The 24116-nt window shown below is 34.9% G+C and overlaps 3 protein-coding genes across 4 annotated transcripts; 1 reads left to right on the top strand and 2 right to left on the bottom strand.

Annotated features, from left to right (window-relative positions):
* Positions 1-1612: 1612 nt before the first annotated feature.
* On the bottom strand, positions 1613-3362 carry LOC139500232 (uncharacterized). Its single transcript, XM_071288972.1, has 2 exons — positions 3041-3362; positions 1613-2874 (listed from the first exon to the last, which is right to left on the bottom strand). Exons 1-2 carry the CDS (start codon positions 3360-3362, stop codon positions 1613-1615), a joined length of 1584 nt encoding a protein of 527 aa, XP_071145073.1.
* Positions 3363-3373: 11 nt separating this feature from the next.
* On the bottom strand, positions 3374-4405 carry LOC139500231 (uncharacterized). The gene has a single exon (XM_071288971.1). It carries the CDS (start codon positions 4403-4405, stop codon positions 3374-3376), a length of 1032 nt encoding a protein of 343 aa, XP_071145072.1.
* A 16925-nt stretch (positions 4406-21330) lies between these two features.
* LOC139501037 (protein yellow-like) lies at positions 21331-23846 on the top strand. 2 transcript variants are annotated; one of them, XM_071289993.1, is made up of 2 exons: positions 21331-22325; positions 23401-23846. In XM_071289993.1, the coding sequence occupies exons 1-2, from the start codon at positions 21446-21448 to the stop codon at positions 23811-23813; spliced, it is 1293 nt and encodes a 430-aa protein (XP_071146094.1). In that variant the 5' UTR covers positions 21331-21445; the 3' UTR covers positions 23814-23846. The 2 variants fall into 2 exon arrangements, with proteins under 2 accessions (XP_071146094.1, XP_071146095.1); XM_071289994.1 differs by having other exon boundaries at positions 21331-22321; positions 23401-23601.
* Positions 23847-24116: the final 270 nt, after the last annotated feature.

Here is a 24116-nt window from a genome sequence, read left to right as displayed (position 1 = left end):
TCGAAGATGATTATAATGTGTTTAACTTTGAAAGGAAATACTTTGATTTCAACAAAAATGGCGACAAGGCGGTAAACACTGTTATCTCTTGATTCCGTCTCACAGCGTGATAGATACAATATATATACTACAAATGATGTATAACTAATACAAATAAAAAGACGATTTACCAGTAGAATGATCCTTCCCTTATTTCACTTTTAAATTTGCATGAGCTGTCAAATTGATGTCCACCGATTTGACTCAAATTATCATATCTGATGTATAATATTTTATACATGTAACGTAAATACAAAATGCAAAAAAATACGATAAGATATATCAGCATTTCGTGTCTTGTTTTATCTTGATACCATCTGTTCCGGGAACACATGTTACAGTTATTGTCTTTTGATTTTCTTACGTTTGATTTGATTAGTATTTCTTGGAGCTTGTTTAAAATTAATTATGGTGTACTACAACTACAAACGAAAGTATTTCAGGGTTTCTATGTTGTTGTCATTTTGACAAATGTGGCATTTTCCATTTTATATCTTCATTTCTTTTAATCTTTCTTCGGTATATAAAATATTGTGCATAGATCTCAATTGAAATTCTTTTACATTAATTTCAATTTTCAACTGTTTTAATCCCGACCACATACTTTCTCGAGGTATATAGTTTCCGTATATTTCCTCTCACTAAATTTAATACCGTACGAATATATTTTAGTTTTAACTTTGATGGTTTTATTGTTTGGTTGATTAAGTTAAGAATCTGAAAGTCATTAGATATCTTTCATTTCATTTCATTAATATGCAAATTATGGTTTCCGCGAGATATCAAAATTTGCACGAAATCTTTTGGAATTGCCTGTTTGAAAATTCGGAAATACAATTTCTCCGATCAATAAACTTCCTATAAATTTCATTACAGCTAATTAAATCTGTAGTTTCTGAATTCCAAATGTCCATGATAGTTGTGATATAGCTTTTTAAAAAAGAAGTGTATAACAATGGTTTATTTTTTAACAGAAAAGAAGAGTTTCCAAATATTCTCGTCTTTAACAATATCCCTGTTATTTAACAGTGTGTCAATATTCTGAATCAAACATGACCAAGTATTTATAATTTTCTGATAAAATCGTAGTAATTAGTTCATATCTAAACCATTAAAATTGAACATTTACATACAAAAAAGGTATCTTTATATTTTTCATCTTTGTCTTTAAATATACTCCATAGTGTGGACAGTGTGTTACTTGCAATGTGTTTGTATACCCTTTCAAAACTATGTCCTCATGTTTTGCCTCAAATGGCAAGAAGGGAGTGAAACTATACTGTTAAAAAAATCTTTGGGCCATGAATTTTAACGTAAAATAGTGATTGAGTTCAGCTAAAACATATCAAAATTATTCTGATTTCGGAGGCTGTCAGAAGAATTCAAGACCCTTCAACATTACATTGCTTTAAGTTAGAGCTAATAAAATTTTCTCTAATTTTGATAGAGCTGGTCCAAAAAGTAGTACACTACACTGTATTTGCTGAGCCTGACTCAGCTAGTATAACCATGGGACTGTATCGCAATCTCGGCAAATTATAAAGAATAACAACTTGTGTGTGAAGATTGTAGATTATAATTCCACCAGAAATGGTACAGGAGTTTTACAGAGTGTGTATAATATTGTTTGGTAAACTGAAAGAAATAAAAATACAATATTTACAATATGTACGAAAGAAATATATGAATGTTCATGACCTTGATGTTTTATCTTGTTGTGGTAGTGTCGAACTAATAATGTCGCTATATGATGGCGTCCAGGGACGATCAATGGTTTCTTTTCACGGAGGTTTAAGTCAGATTTGGCGATACGGCCTCCTACTCGTAATAGTCCTCGTTCGTCCAAAAACGGATTAAGGTTAGCTATCGGACTCCGCTTATGAATTTGTTCCTGACGTTTAATGCAATCTATTTCATCTCCGTAAACTTCATATTGAGCAGATATTAAGATGAAATTTTCGGCATTCGAAAAGCCTTCCAGAGAAGTCACTGGTGCTGTCTGTTTTGACCCGTGTAAACGGGAGAAACGTTCCAAAAAGGCTATCGCTCGCACAAGTGATGTCCAGTTGGAGAATCTGTTGAATCTATCAGTTCCGATACCTTTTTGCTCAAGTGTGGCAAATGTTTTTGCAACATTAATAGTTGCACGTATTTCTCCATCTTCCTCTGGGTCTATTAGCTGATATATGTCCTCAGAATTCTTTTGTTCTGAGAAAAGAAGTTGTCTTGGTCCTAATAACCATTCGCTTCTATGAATTTCGTGAGCAGGTACGGACCTTGTTCCCGAGTCTGCGGGATTACGGTTAGTTGGTACATAATTCCATTGACTTGGAGAGCTTAATTTTCTTATTTTCTCTACTTTATTGGCGACATAAATAAAGAACCTTCTTGTCTCGTTACTGATGTAGCCTAGGACTACTTTACTGTCTGTGTAGAATTTTACGGTGTCTATATGTAAATCTAAATTATCCATGATGGTCTGTGTTATCTCGACTGCTAATACTGCAGCAGATAGATCAAGGCGTGGAATAGTATGACCACTTGTTGGTGCAACTTTAGCTTTCCCAAGAATGAAACCTATGTTTGGTTCACCACTACTGTCGGTCGTGCGTAGATATGCAACAGCTGCTATGGCTTTTTCTGATGCATCAGAGAAGACATGTAACTCCTTTGTGGTGGTTTTGCTGAGATACGGCACGTAGGTACGTGGAATGCGCAATGTTTCGATAGCAATTAGAGTATCTCTCCAAGATTTCAACTCATCTGCTGTCTCATCAGTGAGAGGTTGGTCCCAATCGATGGTTTCTGATACTATTTTCCTTAATAGGAGTTTCCCTTGTATAATCACCGGAGCCAAAAATCCCAGAGGATCGTAGAGACTGTTTATCGTCGATAAAATTCCTCTCCGAGTGATCGGTTTGTTTTTTTGATGATAATTGAAATAAGAAGTTATCAGTGTTTACGTCCCAGCTGAGACCAAGACTACGTTGTAGGGGTTTACTGTCGTATTCTAAATCTAGATCTTTAAGATTTGAAGCCAAATCACTGGCATGAAATGCAGACATAACTTCCGCAAAATTAGAGGCAAACTTGTGAAGTCGTAAGTTTCCATATTTTGCTAATGCTTGCTGTGTGTCCTTTCTGAGCTTAACAGCTTCCTCTTTAGTAGGACATGACGTTAGACCGTCGTCGACATAGAAGTCTCTTGTCACAAAGCTAGTCACGTGACTGCCAAACTCTAGTTCTGATGCTTGAGCTGCTTTTCGGAGTCCAAGCGTAGCAACGGCAGGTGACGGACTATTTCCGAAAACATGAAGTCTCATGCGGTATTCGACTAGTTCTCCTGTAGGTCATTGTCTTTATGCCATACAAATCTCAGGTAATAACGGTGGTCTTTTCTGACAACAAAGCAGTGAAACATATGTTGAACGTCTGCAGTTACTGCGACCATTTCTTTCCTGAAACGCAGCAGTACTCCCAAGAGATCATTGGTCAAGTCTGGACCTGTAAGCAGGACGCTGTTAAGTGAAACTCCGTTACATTTGGCGGAAGAATCAAACACACCTCTTATCTGATCGGGTTTCTTCGGATGATAAACACCAAACAATGGCAAATACCAGCACTCCTCATGTTCATGCAATGGTGGAGCGAGCTCTGCATGATTATTGTCTAGGATCTTACTCATAAATGTAAGAAAGTGTTCCCGCTTAACTGGGTTTCTATTCAGACTGGTGTCTAGCATATTAGCACGATGAAGAGCTTGTTGTCTGTTGCTTGGCAATTGCTGTCTTGGCACTCGGAACGGCAACGGTGCTACCCAACTTCCATCCGAGTCTCTCACAAATTCGTTGTCCATCTGCTTCATGAACATTTTGTCCTCATATGAATGTCCAGGCTTATCATCGTCCCTTGTTTTTTCAAAGAGTGGCGATTGTAAATCCTTCGTTACAGGGTCTGTGTAGTTTTCCCGGATGTCAAACTTGCTTGTGCATGGTTGAAAGGCTGAAGGTTGTCCTGTAGGTAAAATGTTGGTTATTTTGACATTTAACTCAAGAGGTACATGCTGCTTGTTAATGCAGGTTTCTCCTATCACTACCCAACCCAGTTTCAATTGTTGTGCGTATGGAGTTCTGGATGGTCCTATGCGCTGGTCGAGGACATGGTGTGCCTCTAAAAGGTCTCTGCCAATTAATAGAAGAATTTGGCAATTTTCTTCTATGGGTGGAATGCTACCCCTAAGTTCTTTTAAATGAGGGTAATGCATTGTTACTTCAGGAGTAGGTATTTCGTCCCTATTATTGGGAATATGATCACATTCAATCAGTACAGGAAGGTCAAACTTGTCATTACCATTGATTGATTCCATGACAAAACCTCTTCCTCTTTTCCTGGAAGTGACTACTTTGCCGGAGCATGTTGATAGAGTATAGTTCTCCGGTTTATCTTTGACGTCGAAAAGATGAAAGAATGATGGCGTACATGCGAATAACTTTGTACTGGTTATCTTTGTGATAAACATTCACAGGAAGTATTTTAGCACACGATTTCCCGCTATATGTATCTTTGCAGATCTCAGTACAGATAGAGTTGACTGAGGTTGACTTAGTTTCAGCCGATTCTGTAGGCTCCCCGCCGTAGGCTTGCTTAGGTGAGCTAGACTGAGAACTTGCAGGTTGCTGTGGTCTAGTGATGTGTAGTGCGGTAGTGTGTTGTTTACTTCCACATTCTTTACAACTTATGCGTGCATTGCATTCCCGGCTCCTGTGTGTGGTAGAATCACAACACTTGTAACACACATTGTTTTCTTTTAAAAGACCTTTGCGCTCCTCTATTGACTTGGCTCGGAACGCTCGACATTCATTTAAGGAATGCTTTGTATTGTGCAGAATACAAAGACCTTGTTTGCTGGCGTCTCCAGATTGCTGCTCAACAGCTGTTTTATGAGCCCCAACTTTAGTCTTAGGGTAAGACGTAGACCTTGGCGCAGCACCCTTTGTATTTGGTGTGGCCTTTGACCCAAAGATGAACCCAGGATCGTTCTTTGTTTTGCTTATTTCCCTGATGAAGGCAGAGAATTCTGTGAAAGGTGGAAAGGCAACTTCATATTTGGACTTGTATCTTGTAGCCCTCGTTGTCCACTTTTCTTGGAGACCGTACGGTAATTTTTCAACAATAGGATTTATCCCGGACGAAGAATCAAAATATGCTAGCAAACATCCCAGCTTGGGATTTTCCTTGTGATATTCTATTTCTGATAGAATGTCAGACAGTTCGTAGAGACGTGCGTTGTCCTTATTCGTCAAGGTAGGGAATTTGGCAAGTTTATTCATGAGAGAGGCTTCCAACATTTCTGGAGCACCATACCGCTCGTCAAGCCTCTTCCATAATCTCTGTATACCTATGGTAGGATTATTGGCGTTCGACGCTCTTATGCTAATGGCATGTTTAGCGGACTCTGGACCGAGCCACTTGATCAGTAAATCGATCTGTTCTGAGTCAGAGACTTGTAACTCATCAGTCACGTTCTTGAAGCTTGCTTTCCAAGTATGGAAGGATTCTGCCCGATCGTTAAAGCTTGTTAACCGGGAGAAAAGCAGGTCCTTACGTAAGAGGAATCTAGTTATCTCCGATGTGAGGTTGATTTGTTGCTGGTGTGCAACAGGGATCTCTTTTATTACGCCTTGTTTTTGGTGTGAAACAGGGATCTCTTCTATAAAGTCTTGTTTTGTGCGTAAGACAGGGATCACTTCTTTAACACCCTGTTTTTAGTGTTCAGTAGGGCTCTCATCTGAAAGGCCTAGTTTTTGTATGCCGGTTACTAATCCCAGATCTGGGATTAAGGTAACTTCCGGTGACTTAGTATCGGAAGACAAGACAGCAGATGTCTGTGACAGCAAGTTCAATGCCACGAATGGCACGAACGCTGGTGCTTCGTGACTCAACTCGATCTTAACAGGAATTTGCTTTTTCCTTTGAGGACCTGTTACTTCCTTTACAACAGTTGATACAGGAAGTTTATTGACAAAATCTTGCACACGCTGGAGCGGGTCTTCCTTTTCGTTAGGGAGATCGCTAAACGCTTGGCTATCATCGTATTCCAGGATACGAGCCTCGGCTTCCGCGGCTGCAGCTTCTCTCTGTGCTTCAAGAAGGTTAAATTTGGCTTTAAGCTCGACCTTTTCCCGGCTTACTCGTGCGGCTTCTTGTTGCATTTGAGCCTTGCGTTGAGTGACTTCTTGTTCCATTTCTGCCCTTTTACGTGTGGCTTCCTGTTCCATTTCTGCCGTTTTACGTGTGGCTTCCTGTTCCATTTCAATTTGTCTGGACAGGGCTTGTTCCTCTAACATTGCTTCCTGTTGTAGGATAAGGGCATGTTTTTCTACAAAGGCTATTTTAGACTTGGCAGCCTCTCCCTTGCACGCTTTCTCCGTGCTAGGCTTGGCATGTCTGACACGTTAGAGCTACCACTGCGTGAGGTTTTCTTACCTTTTGACCCCGAGGTCCTTGTTTTAGTTGATTTAGCCTTAGTGATGGCAAGGCGATGCTCGTGTAAAGAGTCCATGGCCAGTTCCACTTTGGACAGACGGAGATCCAATGTAAGGTTACATGCGTCTATGTCTTTTTGACTGTCCAACGTTCTGGTCCTTTTTAGAAAGTCCAGATATTCGTCTGTGAGCCTACGATAATTTGTACAGGCTTTTACAAGATTGTCCTGGGCTGTTAAGACTTGCTGAAGTTCATTGGGAGGTGTGGTGATTTCCGATAACTGGGTCGTTATATCTGACCAAAGGACCTCTAATTCCTCACAGAACTTATTACGTCTTTCTGTGTAGGCTTCTTTACCTTTTTCGGTGAGATCCCGTTCTCGCCTAGTCTCGGGATTTTCATCTGAATGTGTGGTATTAGACGGATTTTGTAATAGTTCTAGATCTGGAACATTTCCCTCGGGGGGCTGTATCTCTTCTTGTTGTTCCACATGACTGGGATCCATGTTGACTCAACGTTGTTGGGTTGCTGCCTAGTACACACAAGTTATGTAGTCCACTGTCAGTGTAAAAGTATGAACGTTGTTATGTTGTCGTTCCTTGTCTGGATATGTAAAGACAGGTTGTCGTCAATTTACTTTGCTGAGCCTGACTCAGCTAGTATAACCATGGGACTGTATCGCAATCTCGGCAAATTATAAAGAATAACAACTTGTGTGTGAAGATTGTAGATTATAATTCCACCAGAAATGGTACAGGAGTTTTACAGAGTGTGTATTGTTTGGTAAACTGAAAGAAATAAAAATACAATATTTACAATATGTACGAAAGAAATATATGAATGTTCAATGCAGTAATAATATCAAGTCAAAAACGAAAGTAGAATTCTCAGGTCAATTCATAGAAATAAACAATTACAGTTCGTATTTGTTGAATAAACGTGGAATTCAAGTTAACGGAATTAACGGTATATATATTTAACAGTTTATAATCGATTTGAAACGTACTTGACGGTGATTTGTCACAATATCCACAGGAGCAGATTTGTCGTGGCATCCATTTGCAATAGACAGGTGAGAAAGAGAAAGTAAACGGTAGTGAAAATACGGATAAGTCCAGATTATTTCCGAAAAATATGAATGTCTGAAAATTCAATCCAATAAACTTTATAGTAAATATAGTTGCGTATGTGATCCAGAATACTGTAAAAAAATAATTGAGAAAGGTCAGCTTGGACTTTGGAAATTTTCATGTATTGTCTAAACAAAAATATACTAATTAATAACTGTGCTCTCGGGCCATATGATAAACCATCGAGATATCCATTCCACTACTCTGACTGTCATATAACCCAATATAAACATAATTTAAGTATAAATATATAGCAACCACGAACAATTGGGGTTTTCTAGGTCTGTTTGATTTCATCTTATAGGTTTAATATATGTTCTTCCTCGCTTTTATCACAAATATTATTTGCTTGGATCAAATCAGTCAATAGAATGATTCACCGTTGTTTCTCTCGACATTTTTTTCATTTTAATAACCGAACATGCCTTTTTCATGCGTAACGGTTCTCCAGATGAGGAGTTCAGTTGAAGTTCCCATGAAAACGGATTCACATGCGGTCTAATTATTTACTTGCTAGTGAATTATACATCAGCGATATTTTTTTAATCTTTCCTAATTTTTGACAAGTTAACCTGTTATGACCGTCTTTATCACACACTGTTATAATAATATTCGACTGTCTTACAGGTGATATGTATAGCTAGATATAAAACCAGGTTTAATTCATTTTCTTCATAAGAAAATCCCTGTACCAAGTCAGGAATATGGAAGTTGTATTCCATTCGTTTAATGTGTTTGGACTTTTGATTTTGCTATTTCATAAACATTTCTGTTTTGAATTTGCCAGCGCGTTCGGTATTATTTTCTATTTTACTTCTTGACAAATTTTGACTTAACTAACTGCTTGTAATGAAATTCTATTTCAAAGTTTCGATGGTGAACTTTTCTTTAAATTACTTGTATGTTATGTTGCTCTTATCTGTTTGACGATAAACAGACAATCGTATTTCTTCTTTTCGAATGATTTGCAAAAAGATGTGTCCTTTCTTAGTGCGGTCCTCGGGCATGGTCACCTTTTTTATGACGTCACTATAGGAAATTCAGAGGGAAGTAAGAAAAGATGATGTCTCAATTGAATTTTGACCAATGAAGAGCTGATATCAAACAAACCACACGTTAGTTAAATATAGATTTCATCACTGTATGAAGTGTGATACGATACTTCTCTATTCGAAAAAGTTAAATTTTCATATATAAAGCACGAGGTTTTAAATTTAACTGTTGAAAGTGGGGAAATATCGTATTACACGATTTATAGTGGTAGAATCTGTTTCTCTAATGATTTTTAGACGATATCTAAACAAATATTATTCTTCCTTTGCAAAGATTTTCTGGAAGTTGTGGTTTTTGTATGTGACGTCATCAGGCATGGTCGCCTCTTTTTTTTTATTGAGATGGGAAATATTTTTATCCCACCGGTCGAGAAATTTGAAAAAGGCCATGAAAATTGGAGAAATTAAACTAATCAACAGTTCAGGAAAAGGATAAATTTGGTAAGAATTAGACAAATAAAAATAATCAATGTGTCATGAAAAAGATTAATTTGGACAAGAAATAAAGAATTGCTTGTACGTCATTTCAACTCTGATGGATAATTGTTTCAATCATTAGCAGTCATACAAAATCTACCTTATTTTATGCAAAAGTGAAAATGAATTTTAGCAAAAAAGACATAAGCTAGACCCACAAAAAGTGAAAATTAAAGGATATTGCATTAAATAAAGATCCTCCTGCTGTTTGATCAATGTTATTTATAGATAATCGATGGTTCTTCAAACGAGAGGGTGTTGACAAACATCCTCAATTATAAAACATCATTGTTATCTGCTTATCGCTGTTTTCCCATAAAGTGGTTGGTGTTTACTTCGACAACAGCATGTATACTCTTATGTTTTATTAAAGTTTTTAAAATCTCTAGCGAGACGCATGATATGAAAAATTATAGATATCGACTAACGATAAAACGTTAAAATAAATGATCGGAGTAGTAGTAATATTGGGTGGGGGTTCACTGCTGCTTTTTATACTATGTTTTAGTTGCTGCGTGTGTTCTTTAAGGTGGACTTAGTTAGCGACAACAAAACTTTTATTTACGTCATAAAAATATCAGATATTTGAACAAATAATATAGGTAAATAATTTAATCTTGAATGTAACGCGTCTTCTGATTAGCTGACAGCTCTTATACATAATTTTGTCATGTGACCGTGATGTCACCAACGTTTTTTCATGATTTACTCTTGCTAAAAGTGGAGTTTAGAATTAGAAATAAATTATAAGTAATGACTGTAATATATTTTCTGTCGATTCGAAATAACTTCAAAAAATGTGGTGCACACTTTGAAAATGACCTGCTACGCAGGTTATTCAGTGTGCGCCACATTGTTGATGTTAGAAAATATTACAGTTATTCCTTAAATAGAAAAAAAATAGTATTAATACGTTTTTATAATTTACTTCAAATAATCTAATCCGTTCTCCAGCTTTACAGTTTAACCCTCGTCACGACGGGAAGATTGAAAGAAGGGTATCTATCAGGATAATAATAAGAAGAAAGGTTCTACATAGAAAATATGCCTGTACCAATGCAGGAATATGACAGTTGTTATCCATTCGTTTGATGTATTTGGGCTATTGGTTTTGCCTTTTGATTAGGGACTTTCCAATATGAATTTTCCTCGGCGTTCGGTATTTTTGTGATTTTACTTTTTGTTACACACTGAAACTATATGTGTGTCCCTATCTGTTGTCATAGTGATTCATCTTTGCACCTATTCGTCCTTTAAATGTTCAAGTCAGTGACTTGACCTAGTATGGGATCTAACACACACCTCCCGCACGTGAAACTAGCAAGCTACCACAGGTGACGTTAAATCGTATAACAAAAAGCAATATTCACAATTTATCAGTCTTCAGAACAAGGCCAAGTTAAGTTACAAATGTTCTGCTTATTTTAGAAAAATTGGTGTTCAAAACATGGTACTTTAATTTTAATTAAGGCTTTTGCTGGCATTTCAATATTTAACTATCGTTGGGAAGGAAATCTAATTTTTAAGCTGAATTACACCAAAAGAATTAAAAAAGCGATTGGTGTATATGGGTGTACTTAGACTATCTTTTTGCGAATATAAGCATGACAGCCATGACGATACGGTTCACAATTTGTTACATAATTATAACTTGTTTCCTTCAGAAAACCGAAGGGGTTAGTCTTTTAGGGAACGACCATTTAACTTCCAGCGGAAAAAAGAGGGTATATTTTTTTTTCTTTCTTAAAACAATATTCTGATCTCCAATTTGATAAAAAGAATATTCTGGTCAAGGAAATGACAAAAATAATATTCTGAATGTAAATCCCATCTACATTATAGTGTTAGATTTTGAAAAAAAAATATTTAATTGGCCGCTTCGAAAAACTAAATAAATTTCTGACATAGAATCCCCCCTCTTTTTGAAGTTAATTTGTTGCTTCCTTAAAGGTCTGTTGTCTGTTCATGTCATAATAGTATTGTGTGTCATCTTTGACCTATGATGTCTTTGTATTGTCAAAATATATTAACCACAACACTAAACTCAAAGGGAAATTCAAAAAGGAAAATTCCTAGTCATAATATGGTCCGAGACCACAATTATTTCGTAGTGCATTTCTTTTAGAACATAAATGAAAATAAAAAAAATCCCACCTGCGCTTTCTCAAAGAAACTTTTACAGTGTGTTGTGCTACTTTTGGGACAAATTATATCAAAATTATAGAAAACTTCATCGTCTCTAACTCAAAATATGTACAATTTTATGTTAAGGGCGTCTTGAAATCTTTTGACAGCTTCCGAAGTGCTAATTGTAAACCTTTTTCAGCTGGACCAAATCACTACTTTCCTTTAAAATTCTGGACCCAAATTTTTTTAGAGTGTAATTTCCCCCCCCCCCCCCCTCCCCCCCCAAACCCTATCCCTACATGCAATTTGAGGCATTTAACATGGAGAAATAAATTTGGAAGGAGTATAAAATTAATGGCAAGTAACCCACTGTCAACACTAGGGACTATACGAAAATCAAGGGACGACAATTGTGGTCTCGGATCATATGACTAACATAACAAACGAATGGAAAACGACGTATCATATTCCTCATTTGGAACAATCATTTATTATTTCCTCACGTAGAAAATGTTGGACTATATCTGGTTTTATAACTAGCTAAACCTCTCACTTATATGACAGTCGCATAACATTCCGTTAAATTAACAACGACAGTTCCGCTAAATTACATACTGATTTGATTAGTTTGCCTGACGACAAGACTCTCAAACATACAATAAACTCGTCAGCGACGCTCGAATAAAAAAAACATATTTTAATTTTTGAAACTATATAAGTTATTCAGTGTCCACAACCTTTTTGATGTTATTTCATCATATACAGAAAAAATATTAGTCATTCCTTAAAAAGAAGCCTTCTGAACTGCCATCAACATAAATGATAAGTATTTCAAAACCTACGTAAACACAAATGACAAATGACAATAGACCAATTTGGAGTATTTTAGCTATTATCTTTTTAAAAATTACCTTAATCAAATTAAGTGATTACAAATTCTTATTTTTACTTTAATAACAAGAGAGGAAAAAAATGAAACAGCTGTAGTAAATGATTATAAGGGCGGTGAAAACAAATCAGACGATGACACTGTCAATTGATTATAGATAGATCATTTACATTTTTTTATTTAAAGAAAAGCTCATCTTCGTAAATTGTAAAGTCGCCATCACAAGTTGATCGATCGTTATGGACTATTTGTTTCTTAGATGATAGCAGATATGATCCAAATGTCGTAACTACAATCCCGTCCATGAATGTGACCTATATATTTAGACTTATTACGGGGCTTGTTCTAACATGAACAACACTATGGATGACACATGTTGAGCAGGATTTGCTTCTCCTTCGGAGCTTCTGCATTCACCCCCAGTTTTTGGTGCGGGTTCGTGTTGCTCAGTTTTTAGTTTTATGTGTTGTGTTTTGTGTACTACTGTTTGTCTGTTTGTCTTTTTCTTTTTTAACCATTGCGTTGTGAGTTTATTATCACTTCTTCTTTAATTCATGGAGAAAATTAAAAGTTGGTCCATAAAATCATTTATATAAATATATAAAACAACAAATAAAACACTGTAGAAATGTGCAATTATAGTTTATATGTTTTATGTAAAATTATACTCCAATAGCATCGCATTCTCTTGATGATTAATATTCTTTTACAGCAATTATTGAAATGAAATCTTATATTTTTATTTCATTTAGAATAATGGCAGGTAATATATGATACAGATACATGAATAATTTTCCTTTCAGCAGAGTGCACTCAAAAATGCTGCATTTCCGAATCGTTAGTAACAAAAATTGAGTTATCTCGCTTTGCACATCCATTGGTATGCTGTTAAACTTATTATATGTCAATAGTTCGATCGCACGCTCCCATGAACATAGAGGTTGGAAAGTGATCGTTTTAGATTTTAATTTTCTGCTGTATAAACCGATAGTTTAATACTTCAATTTGAACATTATTACTGTTCTCAATCGGAAGTTTAGACGAATAAGAAGAGGTAAATACGCATATAAACAACGCCATCGTCATTTACTGATTTACAAATGTAGTTGTCTAATTGGCAATCATAATTATGACGTCTTATTTTAATACAATTCTTTTCTATAAAAACCACTTTAAACGGGTTGGAACCGAACATGTACTGAACATTTTTTTTCATTCACACATTATTATATCAGAAACATATAATACATTATTATGTACAATGTATTATACATATCTTTATTGCAAAATTACACCCATAAGGGTCAAGCAATACACACAAACATTTATATATTTTAAACACAATGCAATACAATGAAATACAAATTATAAATTGACCCCTCAGTTCTAAAGACTGCTTAAAGAAGACTCCAATATGACAAACAAGTTCAAGGATGGGGTTTAGAATGTGTTTTAGTTTATTAAATGTATCAAGATGTTGAAATAATGGTACACATTCTGTCTCTGATTATATCAATACATGTAATAACCATGAACAATTATATACAAAAGAGCTACGAATATCAATTTATAATTAAAAAAAATCAATTAGTGAATTTTTAAATCTAGTCAATGCATAGATTTGTTTTGCTTTGTTTTTGTTTATGTTTTCTGTGGGTTTTTTTTAATGTTTGCAGTTAAAAAAAACCATGACGTTTGCTGTCTTTGTCTTCCACGACTTAGTTAACTCGTTGTATCGACTTGGCTTAACTTATTGTAGCTCGATGTTCCATGCTTTTTACACAACAAAATAAAATATTCAGGACTACTATTGGACAACAGGAAATATTTTAAAATGTAAAAAAAGGTAGATAACTGGTCATAAAATTTGTAATATAACACATTTTTTATTACCTCGCTTTGCATATACTATCGACATAAACTGCAAATCAGGTCATTTAGTGTTGGTTATTCTAATTATATAATAAAAAAAACTGTTAAAAGCATAAATATATCCGTTTATCAGGGTTATGTGAATCTTACACTAGTTTTTTTGGTGGGGTTCGTGTTGTTTATTCTTTAGTTTTCTATGTTGTGTCATGTGTGCTGTTGTTTGTTTGTCTTTTTCATTTTTAGCCATGGCGTTGTTAGTTTGTTTTAGATTTATGAGTTTGACTGTCCCTTTGGTATCTTTCGTCCTTCTTTTACATTGTATCTAAATGCTTTATATATTGTATTTCTGTATTTTCATAAAAAATTAAGATAGTATTTGTTGACCATTACATGTATAATACTGGTTTGATTATCGAAATTCAAAATACTTGAAAACTAGGTCTGCAGGTTGGGGTGCATTTCTGCGTGAAAACGCATTACTGGAGTACATGTTAATTAACAAACCAAGAGGGAAATAAAAAAACAGGCATGGCATTTTCTATGCTATCAATATGATGTATTGATTTTGTCAAGATTTCTCAGAGAGTTGATGTTCTAATTTTATCGAAAAATTGTGTTTATTAAAGTTTGACATCAATGTCACAATAGACCCGCTATCAAGTATAATATTTATAAAGTATTAATTTAAACGATCGAGCATATTTCACACATAAAATTGAGAATTGAAATGGGGAATGTGTCAAAGAGATAACAACCCGGCCAAGGAGCAGAAAACAGATAAAGGCCACCAATGGGTCTTCATCACAGCGAGAAAATCCCGCACCAGGAGGCGTGTTTTTTAGCTGGCCCCTAAACAAAATGTTGTACTAGTTCCAATATAAACAATTATGAATAAGTTGTCGACAATGTAAAATTCATTTGTTCGAGCTTAAAGTTCTACATGTGGAGCAGTATTTGCTTATCCTTCCGTAACACCTAAAATTACCCCCTGTGTTGGTGGGTTCGTGTTGCTCAGTTTTTAGTTTTTCTATTTTGTGTATGTTGTACTGTTATATGTGTTATCGTCCTTTACCACGGCAATGTCAGTTTGTAGACGACTTGTGATATTGGTATGTTTCGCCTCTCTCTCAAGAGCCAAATTCTTGGGATATTTTGACGGATATAATAGTCTCTTTCCGAAGCAGTCAGAATGTTTTCGATTTGTACCGTTTGATTTGCATAACTATCAAACACCATCGGCAAGATCATCGGCGGCATCGGCGATCTGTTATGTGATTAGGGAAACATTCTATCATTTTTGATGTTCGAAATTTCGCCTCCGATGTTTTAGTCTTCGTGGTGTACAGCAGGTAAACAAATTTAAAAAAGTTTTAGCGAAAACGATGATACTATTTAGAATTTTTCCCCAAAAAGAACTCCCCAGAACAGATCATATTAACTAGTGGTTATTTCCAATGAAAATATAATTGTGTACGAATGTCTTATGAATTCAGAACGCCGCCGTCCATGCAATTTCGCCGATTAACTTTTTGTTAGTAGGTCTATGTACAGTTTCGGTTTGTCTTGTTTTTCAAAGTGCAGGATTTCGGATTAAATCAATAGTTTAAAATTAACTCGTGTTACTGAGGTATTTTTAAACATTAACAATAGTATATAATAGTATTACATTTGTCAGGGACATTGAAACAAAAAGAGGCCATTTGTTGTGCCAAAATATTTGTCAAATTCAATACGATTTTATTACATCTTTTTTGTTTGTTTTGAAAACATAAAAATAGACGGAACTGTTACACAACGAAAATGAAACCACCAATCGACACCAAAGCAGGCGTTGGTTGACCTTAGTGGTATCGCTTATTTATAATATAAAAAAAAACAATTGTATTATGAGCAGTATACAGATCTCCATAAATACATATACATGATTGAAACTCAGTAAAAAAAATTAGTAGTATAGTAGTATTGTGCGGAGGGTGGTGGGGGGTCATTATAGTAAGATACGGACTCTTATACTTCTGAGTATATTATAATTGTTTTTATCATTATTTTTATTACTATTGTCAAAAAATATTATTATTATATAATTTACTAATATCGGTTACCTTCTTGTATTGCAAAATAAACAAAACCCGTTATTGGTTGTAGCAATGCAGAGAAATTAATTGTTGTAAAATTATCATCATTATTACTGTATTGCATTCCCTTTTGACAAAATCGTTTTGAAACTTTATATAGATATAATAAGATGTTGTATGAGTGCCAATGAGATAACTCTCCATCCAAATCACAATGTATATAAATAAAGCAGTATATGTCAAAGTGCGGTCTTCAGCATGGAGCTTCACTCTATGTAAAAGTCGATACACTGCTACAACATCAGATACGTCGGGTTTTTTTTTCAAAATTAAGCCGTGATGATAGACTAAGCCATCATATTTCACATTCAGCCGACAACTGGCTAGCTTTGAAGCAGAAAAAAATACGTGCAATGCAATCACGGGCGGTATAACATATACAGTAACTTTTCCCACGATTTTTGTCTAATCATTGCTGTGACGTCACAACAGGTTCTTGCCAAAAAACTTATCAAGATGTCGCCAGAACATAGCTTCAATCAATAAAACGATATTTTTAATGATATGATAGATAATACAGAATACATATCACATTAAATCATACACCCAGGCGCGTGTCTTGTCAAATAACTGTAGTCATACTGACAAAGTGGTGGTAATCCAACGGATCATTAAAATATGACTAGCATGTGGGTGACTTGTCAAGTGGCTTGCTTTTAATATCAAACCTATTACTTACTGTGTATATTAAATACCTAGCGTGGGAATCGGGCTCGTCTGCTGCTTAGTTAAAGGTCTGGCGACCAGTTTGGATGGATGCTATAATATTACACAGGCAAAATTTGCTCACATGAATTTCACATGAATCTCACATAAAATTCACGTGAATTGAGATTCACATGCATTTCACATGAACTTTTGCAAACTTAGTTTGGTACTTTTTCTGATTCAAATTTAAAAGTTTAAATCTTATTTGAATTATGTTATTTGAATTATGTTATTTTACAAATTCACGTAAATCTCCCATGACAAAAAATCATGTGATTTTCATATGAGTTTCACATGAAACTCACGTGAACTGTTTTCACGTGAGTTTCACGTACAAGCTCGTTTGAGGTGAAATTCAAATTCACATATACAACGTATCTAAATTCACGTGAAATTGATGGGAACGAAATTTGCCTCTGTACAAGAATTTTAAACTTATGTACAGTCAAACCTGCAAAATATATCGCCTAGTGAATATCGTCTGCCTTAAATATAGTTATAGGTCTTGCGACCAGTATGAAAGGATGCTATAATACTACAAGAATCAAGGCATATACGTGTATAAAAACGATAATTCTTGCTTTTAATATCAAACCTATTACTTACTGTGTATATCAAATACCAAGCGTGGGAATCGGGCTCGTCTGCTGCTTGTAGTTAAAGGTCTGCATGGCGACCAGTTTGGAAAGATGCTATAATACTACAAGAATAAATTTTAACATATGTACAGTCAAACCTGCAAAAAATGTCGCCTAGTTAATATCGTCTGCCTGGGAATCGAGCTGTGCTAGCAAATATCGTCTGCCTTATAGTTAAAGGTCTGGCGACCATTTTGGAAGTATGCTATAATAGTACAAGAATAATTTAAAACATATGTACAGTCAAACCTGTAAAACATATCGCCTAGTGAATACCGTATGCCTTATAGTTAAAGATCTGGCGACCATTTTGTATAAGGATGTTATGATACTACAAGAATATTTTTTAACAGATTAACAATCAGACCTGCAAAAAAATGTCGCCAAGTGAATATCGTCTGCCTTATTGTTAAAGGTCTGGCGACCAGTTTGGAAGGATGCTAGAATACTACAAGAATCAAGCCATATATATATGTAAAAAAACGATTTGTCTTGCTTTTAATATCAAACCTATTACTTACTGTGTTTATTAAATACCAAGCGTAGGAATCGGACTGTGCTAGCGACTATCGTCTGCCGATTTAAGGTCTGGCGACCAGTACAGTCAAGCCTGCAATAAATGTCGCCTCTTTCAAGCCAAAACCTTCCTGGCAGGTCATATTCATTGTTTCCAGCTGTAGTAATAACTATAGATACCTCTGACCTTCAAATCATATTCATCTCTCTTGCAAGGTCATCTTTATATGCAGGTGTGTATACATGTACGAACCAAAAATTAATATGGTATGCATTTAATGCATGTAAGTTAACGTGATATTTCCTTCATAACCGTTTATGTCTTTATCAGAAAGGTGTTGGTGATTGGTGAGGTCCATAGTCTTATATTTTTGATTATTATAGTGTATTGTACTTGTATAAAAATAAGAGAAATGGACAACTATCAAATAGAGACCAAATGAGGTAAAACTGTCAACAACTCTAGTTATCGTAGGGCCTTCAACAATAAGTAAAACCATTAACGTAAGCTATATATGAATTAAGGTCCCCGATTAGACATTTATTTAGTTATAGTGCGATCTCCAACGGTAAACCTAATTTTGGTCAGGGAGAAGAAAAAAATATATTCGTTTAAATGTTTGGGCTAATATGCATAAAATCACTTAAGGTTAAGAAATCCAACCGTAGTACTTATTTATTGTAAGGCATGTAGAAAAATCCGGTAGTTTGTAATAAATCCTCACTTTAGTAGTTTATGCATATCTGCTTCGCCAAAGGGTAAAGATTGCAAAATGCATAAACTTAAAAATTAATGCAATGTAAATGACTACGTCTTGGGTGATCAAGAATGTTATAAATAACACCACTTACCATTTGCTATTCTGATACACAATGGGGAAAAATAAGCTTATCTGGTGTGATTGCCAATGATTTATCGATGATTACTCCCGCATCAGCGCAAAAAACTATATGTGGAGAGTTGTCTCATTGGCAATCAAACCACATCTTCTTATTTCTATATAATTATAAAGTGCGGCGAAGATTGCCAAACGAGACAGCTATATATCTAAAATAGTCCAAATGATGTGTTGGTCACTATATACGTCCTTCAAACCAGTTTCTCTTTTTAACCAATTAAACATAAAAATGTTGCTTCTTGTGGCGACTATATACAAGTAAATAATTAAAGAGTTTTGAAACAAACACCATTATAATATTTTCTCAAGTATACTAGCAATTATCGGCTAAATGTTATATGTCAACAAGGGGCACGCGTGTCTGTATATATTTACTTATATAAAAAACAGAAGTCTTTCCCACGATATACCGTCTAACACATCTGATAATGGTTTTACAAGCTCTGGTGTGCTTATTATCAAAAGATAAGTACAGGCTTTTCACAGTATACAAACAAAGGATTCTTTCTGATAGAAATTAAATACGATCACTTGATCTTTCAACCTGAATATATATTGTTGCATTTCAAATTGTTCTGATGTTTTGATAGAATGACAAATTGCATTCGATGTTTTATGGTATTTTGTACCTGTTTTAAATTTTCTTATCATTTAGTATCTCATGTTTCTTCTAACAAACGACGACTTATTATCACGTCCGCGCTTGGTTCCTATCAACATTGAGAGGTGCTGTAACCCAACGATTTCAACATTAGAAAATCAAGAAGACCATGTTCATCTTAATTTTATACAGAAATTGAAAGCAAATATAGCAAGTCATTTTTTGTTATATTTTCTTTCTTTTATAAAAATGTCATGCCTATGTATCGATGCCTAGAAAACAGATGAACGTTCGTTAACTTCTAGATTATTTTGTTTTGTTTGTGTCATTGGGTGTCTGTCAATTGAATTATATACCCAAACATATCTTTTCGTGTCAATCGTGAAGTGCTTCTGATATAAGTCCTGGTAAAATAATTAAAATTGAGAATGGACATGGGGAATGTGTCAAAGAGACATCAACACGACCAAAGAGCAGATAACAGCCAAAGGCCACCAATGGATCTTCAATGCAGCAGGAAAATCCTGCACCCGGAGGCGTGCTTCAACTAGCCCCTAAACAAAAAATGTATACTAGTTCAGTGATAATGGACGTCACACTAAACTCCGAAATATATAAAAGAAGGCCAGAGTCTCCTAACTTGGGTCAGGCGCATAAATGCGGCGGGGTTAAACATGTTTTTTGAGATCTCAACCCTCCCTCTATACCTCTAGTTAATGTAGCAAAACAAACATACAACAATACGCTTTTTTTCTTTTTTTACGTAGTTTTAAATGAATTACGAATTCAAGACTCAATTTTAGGCTCTCCCTTGACACCATTTGCAAGTATGGTCTTGAGAACCGATGATAGTCCGTCGGGAGGTACGATAAATGGTTGATCCGTGTTAAGAGAGAGCCATATCTCTTGCACATAAAAGACACATTTGTAGATTTCGAAAAAGAGCAAGCTAATGCCGCTACAAGGCAGCGCTCGCACCCGCAAAGTGGAAAGGGATTAATATAAGTTTCAATAACTTGTTTCCCAATCGACATTTAATTAATATGTTTAACTAAAAGAATTATTCTTTAAATATATTTTGTTCTTTGACACGTAAGTTTGAATAAGCAGGTGGTCGCTTTGCTTTTGGCTGTTACAGTTAACATTGTTGGTCTGCATTGTATCTTTATAGAGATTTTCTTAATGTTGGAAAATGATTTTAATATATTGTGCATGCTGTTATAACTGATCAACTGCTGCTTGCCTCAAAGATATAACTTAAGGAAGTTCGCTTGTCATGTTTTGGGATTTTTGTCAGATTTTCGGAATCCTCTGGTTTTATCCATTTGAATGCCTTAAAAACATTTGCCCATTGACCCCCATTTTTCTTTTTAAAAATCTTTTACATGTATAATGATAAGCCATCTGTAAAAGTCTTATAAAAATTGAATTATTTTTTGATAGTTTTTTAGAACTGAAACTTGTCAAAGGATAAAGCTATGAAAAGTCTAAGAGAGAATATGTTCCGGCCAAGTTTCAATTGGTAATATCTCGAAAACAAGCACATTGACCTATATATTTGTTTTGCTCTTTTGATTCCTTTATAAATCCCCTATCAATATTAACTAGTGTTTTGAAAAGTTAATTATTTTGAAATCCCTTGCAATATGATAAATATGAAAACAGCAATTATCTATAAGTGGATATATGTCTCTAACATTATTTTGGTTGGTAATTAAGTTCAGTAAGCAGATACTTACAAAGTCAAAATACATATGAAGTGTACTACATGGTTACATCGTTATTTTCTTGTCAACATACCGTTGTTAAAATTTAGGACATGTCCATCTGATTATAGTAAACGTGATATGTTGGTACATGTGAACTGGGGCAAAAGATGACACTACATCAATTACTGGTATACATATTTGTGCTTCAATTGTCATGTTTGCTTATTTCTGCAAAAGTGTTCAAACTAGGAAAAGAAGCTAGTGTTGTTTATAAATGGACAAAACTTGATTTCAATTGGACTCACACTGATGATAAACAAGATTCAATCCGTAATGGTACATTCATTGTTGCAAATAATCTTATAACTGGTATCAAAGTTTATTCACGGAGAATTTTTGTCACAGTTCCAAGATGGAGGCCTGGTGTGCCATCAACCTTGAACGAAGTAATGAATACAAACGACGATCGTGCAATTCTTAATCCTTTCCCTACCTGGGGCATGCAAAAGATTGGGGACTGTGACGCTTTTCAATATGTTCAAAGTATGGAAATTGACCCAAATACAGGATACATGTGGATAATCGATACCGGAAGTGCCCGTGGTGGGACGACACAATGCAATGCGAAAATTGTAATTTATGATCTGAAATCGGATTACATTGTACGGAATCATTCATTTCCTGAAAATATTGTCTCAAAGGGCACGAATTTTCTTAATGATATAGTAATCGATTATGTTAATGGTAAACCCAGATTTGCATATATTTCCGACACTGGACAAGTTCCGAAGATAGTGGTGTATGATTATGAAAGCGACGAATCCTACTTCTTCAACCACAAATCCATGTATCCAGAAAACGGTTACATGACTATTAGTTCTAAAAATGATGAACAAATGAATTTTACAACACCTATAGATGGGATAGCCATGTCACCTGACTTTCAATATGTATACTTTTGTGCATTAGCAGATCAAAATCTCTACAGAATCCCAACGGAAGTACTCCGAGGGAGAGGCAACTTTTCACAATCTTATCAGCATGTAGGTATGTCAATAATTATAAGTTATCTCCCTTTATATATGTATACCCGTGGTAGGGAGCTACCATTTGCTTTCTAGGAGGGAGCTAGGATAAAATTTGAAAAAAAAGGCAGGACATGAGTTTTTGAATAGAAAAAAGTTAGGATGAGCATCTTGGCAAAAAGAAAAGGCAGGATTACAATTAATGTAAAAACAAAGTCAGGAATTAAACTAATAAAAAAAAAAAGCAGGACCGAATAGAGTGGGAAATAAAAAGGACAGAGATTACAACTTAAAAAATGCAGAACACATTTTTTTATTCTAGCGCCACTATAAAATTCAAACGGTAGCTCCCTTGTGCCAATGTTTAAGTTGATGCCACAACGAATTCCTCTGAAACTTTTAGAGCATTAATTCTGACGGAGAACCTTTGTTCCGACACCGATTCAAAATCTTGAAATGGCAACATTCTTACAAGTCAGGATAATCCCTCCCCGATTTTAACGAATAAATTATCACTCAACAAGTAATCCTTTTCAAATTAAAATGTATTTCTAATCACATTAATGTACGTACAAGAAAGAACAGTTTGCAATGTGTTCTCTGCTTTTGCTTTCTTTTGCTAAACGTTTTGGGTTCTTTTTCTTGTTCTTTTTTTTTCTTTTTCTTTTGGGTTTGTGTCTGTGAATTTACTACTGTTGATGGTTGCTTTTTTTTCATGGCAAAACATTGGCTTTCGATTGTTGCACATCGAATATGATAATGATCAAAATATAAAAAAAATATATTGTTGTTTTGTTTTTTAATTTTCACAAACGTATCCGGTACATTTAGTAATTTTAAAGTCATTTTATATTGGGACTGTTGAATTATGGACAAATATACGGAACTAAGTAAAACGATCACAGTAAATGCTGCTCACATTTTGATAATCCTTCCAAATGTCAAATCAGATCTATAAAGTTTTTTTTTATATTCGCAAGACGTTTTCGGTCTCATATTTAAGCAATAATTAAAAAAATATTCGAAAAAAATCAGAAATTATATTATAATTCTTTACATAAACTTAAAAATTGTATATAAATTAACTTGTTTTGTAGGACGAAAGAGTTCGCCGTCAGACGGAATGGTTTTCAGTCAGAAAGGACTGTATGTAGGGGCATTGACCAATGATATGGTTTACAAACAAAGCCTCGAAAGTTTACAAGGGGAAAGCAACTTGACAGAAACTCCGCTGTTTGCTCAGCCGATGGAATCATTAGAATGGGTCGATACTTTTTCCATAGACGAAGATGGCAATTTGTGGTTTGTTGCCAACAGTCTAGTGCGCTTTTTTACAAACACCATGAGGTTTAAATACACTGACCATGCAAATATGCGAATTTGGAAAGTCAATATTGGAGAAAATGGTTATCTGTGTAGAGACACAAATATGGCATCAAGACAGCAACTCCCTTATCCTATCCTGATTTTGATAATGGTCTTACTGATTAAATTTGTAATTGCTTTATAATATTAAAGTCGCCAAAATTGGGATTCTGTTTTCGCACCTTGTTTAACTCTGTTTTCAGTTCATGCGATATCAGATTATAAATTTAAAACATGTTAAATTGTGCAAGATTTCTTCATATGGGTTAATTTACCCACGGAGAAGAATGTGGGATTCTTTAAAGACTTTTAAGACTATTTTTTCGAAGATGCTGAAAGGTATACGACTAGTATATCATGATGGTATTAGGTTCAACAAAAAAAATCAAGTTATGTCATAAGGCAACTACTAAATATTTCCAAAAATATGGCAGGCAATTTAAAATGT

The sequence above is a fragment of the Mytilus edulis genome, chromosome 13, assembly GCF_963676685.1.
Source record: "Mytilus edulis chromosome 13, xbMytEdul2.2, whole genome shotgun sequence".
NCBI lineage: Eukaryota > Metazoa > Mollusca > Bivalvia > Mytilida > Mytilidae > Mytilus > Mytilus edulis.
The sequence above is the reverse complement of the archived record's forward strand: the minus strand, read 5'-3'. Positions and strand labels throughout refer to the sequence as shown.

What these genes read in the sequence shown, in the direction of transcription:
- LOC139500232 (XM_071288972.1), bottom strand. Translation starts at nt 3,362, where the DNA reads ATGAGACTTCATGTTTTCGGAAATAGTCCGTCACCTGCCGTTGCTACG. An exon ending in TCTAGATTTAGAATACGACA is followed by an intron (nt 2,875 to 3,040) that starts GTAAACCCCTAC and finishes TGATTATACAAG; the next exon opens with GGAAACTCCTATTAAGGAAA.
- LOC139501037 (XM_071289993.1), top strand. Translation starts at nt 21,446, where the DNA reads ATGACACTACATCAATTACTGGTATACATATTTGTGCTTCAATTGTCA. An exon ending in ACAATCTTATCAGCATGTAG is followed by an intron (nt 22,326 to 23,400) that starts GTATGTCAATAA and finishes CTTGTTTTGTAG; the next exon opens with GACGAAAGAGTTCGCCGTCA.
- LOC139500231 (XM_071288971.1), bottom strand. Translation starts at nt 4,405, where the DNA reads ATGGAATCAATCAATGGTAATGACAAGTTTGACCTTCCTGTACTGATT.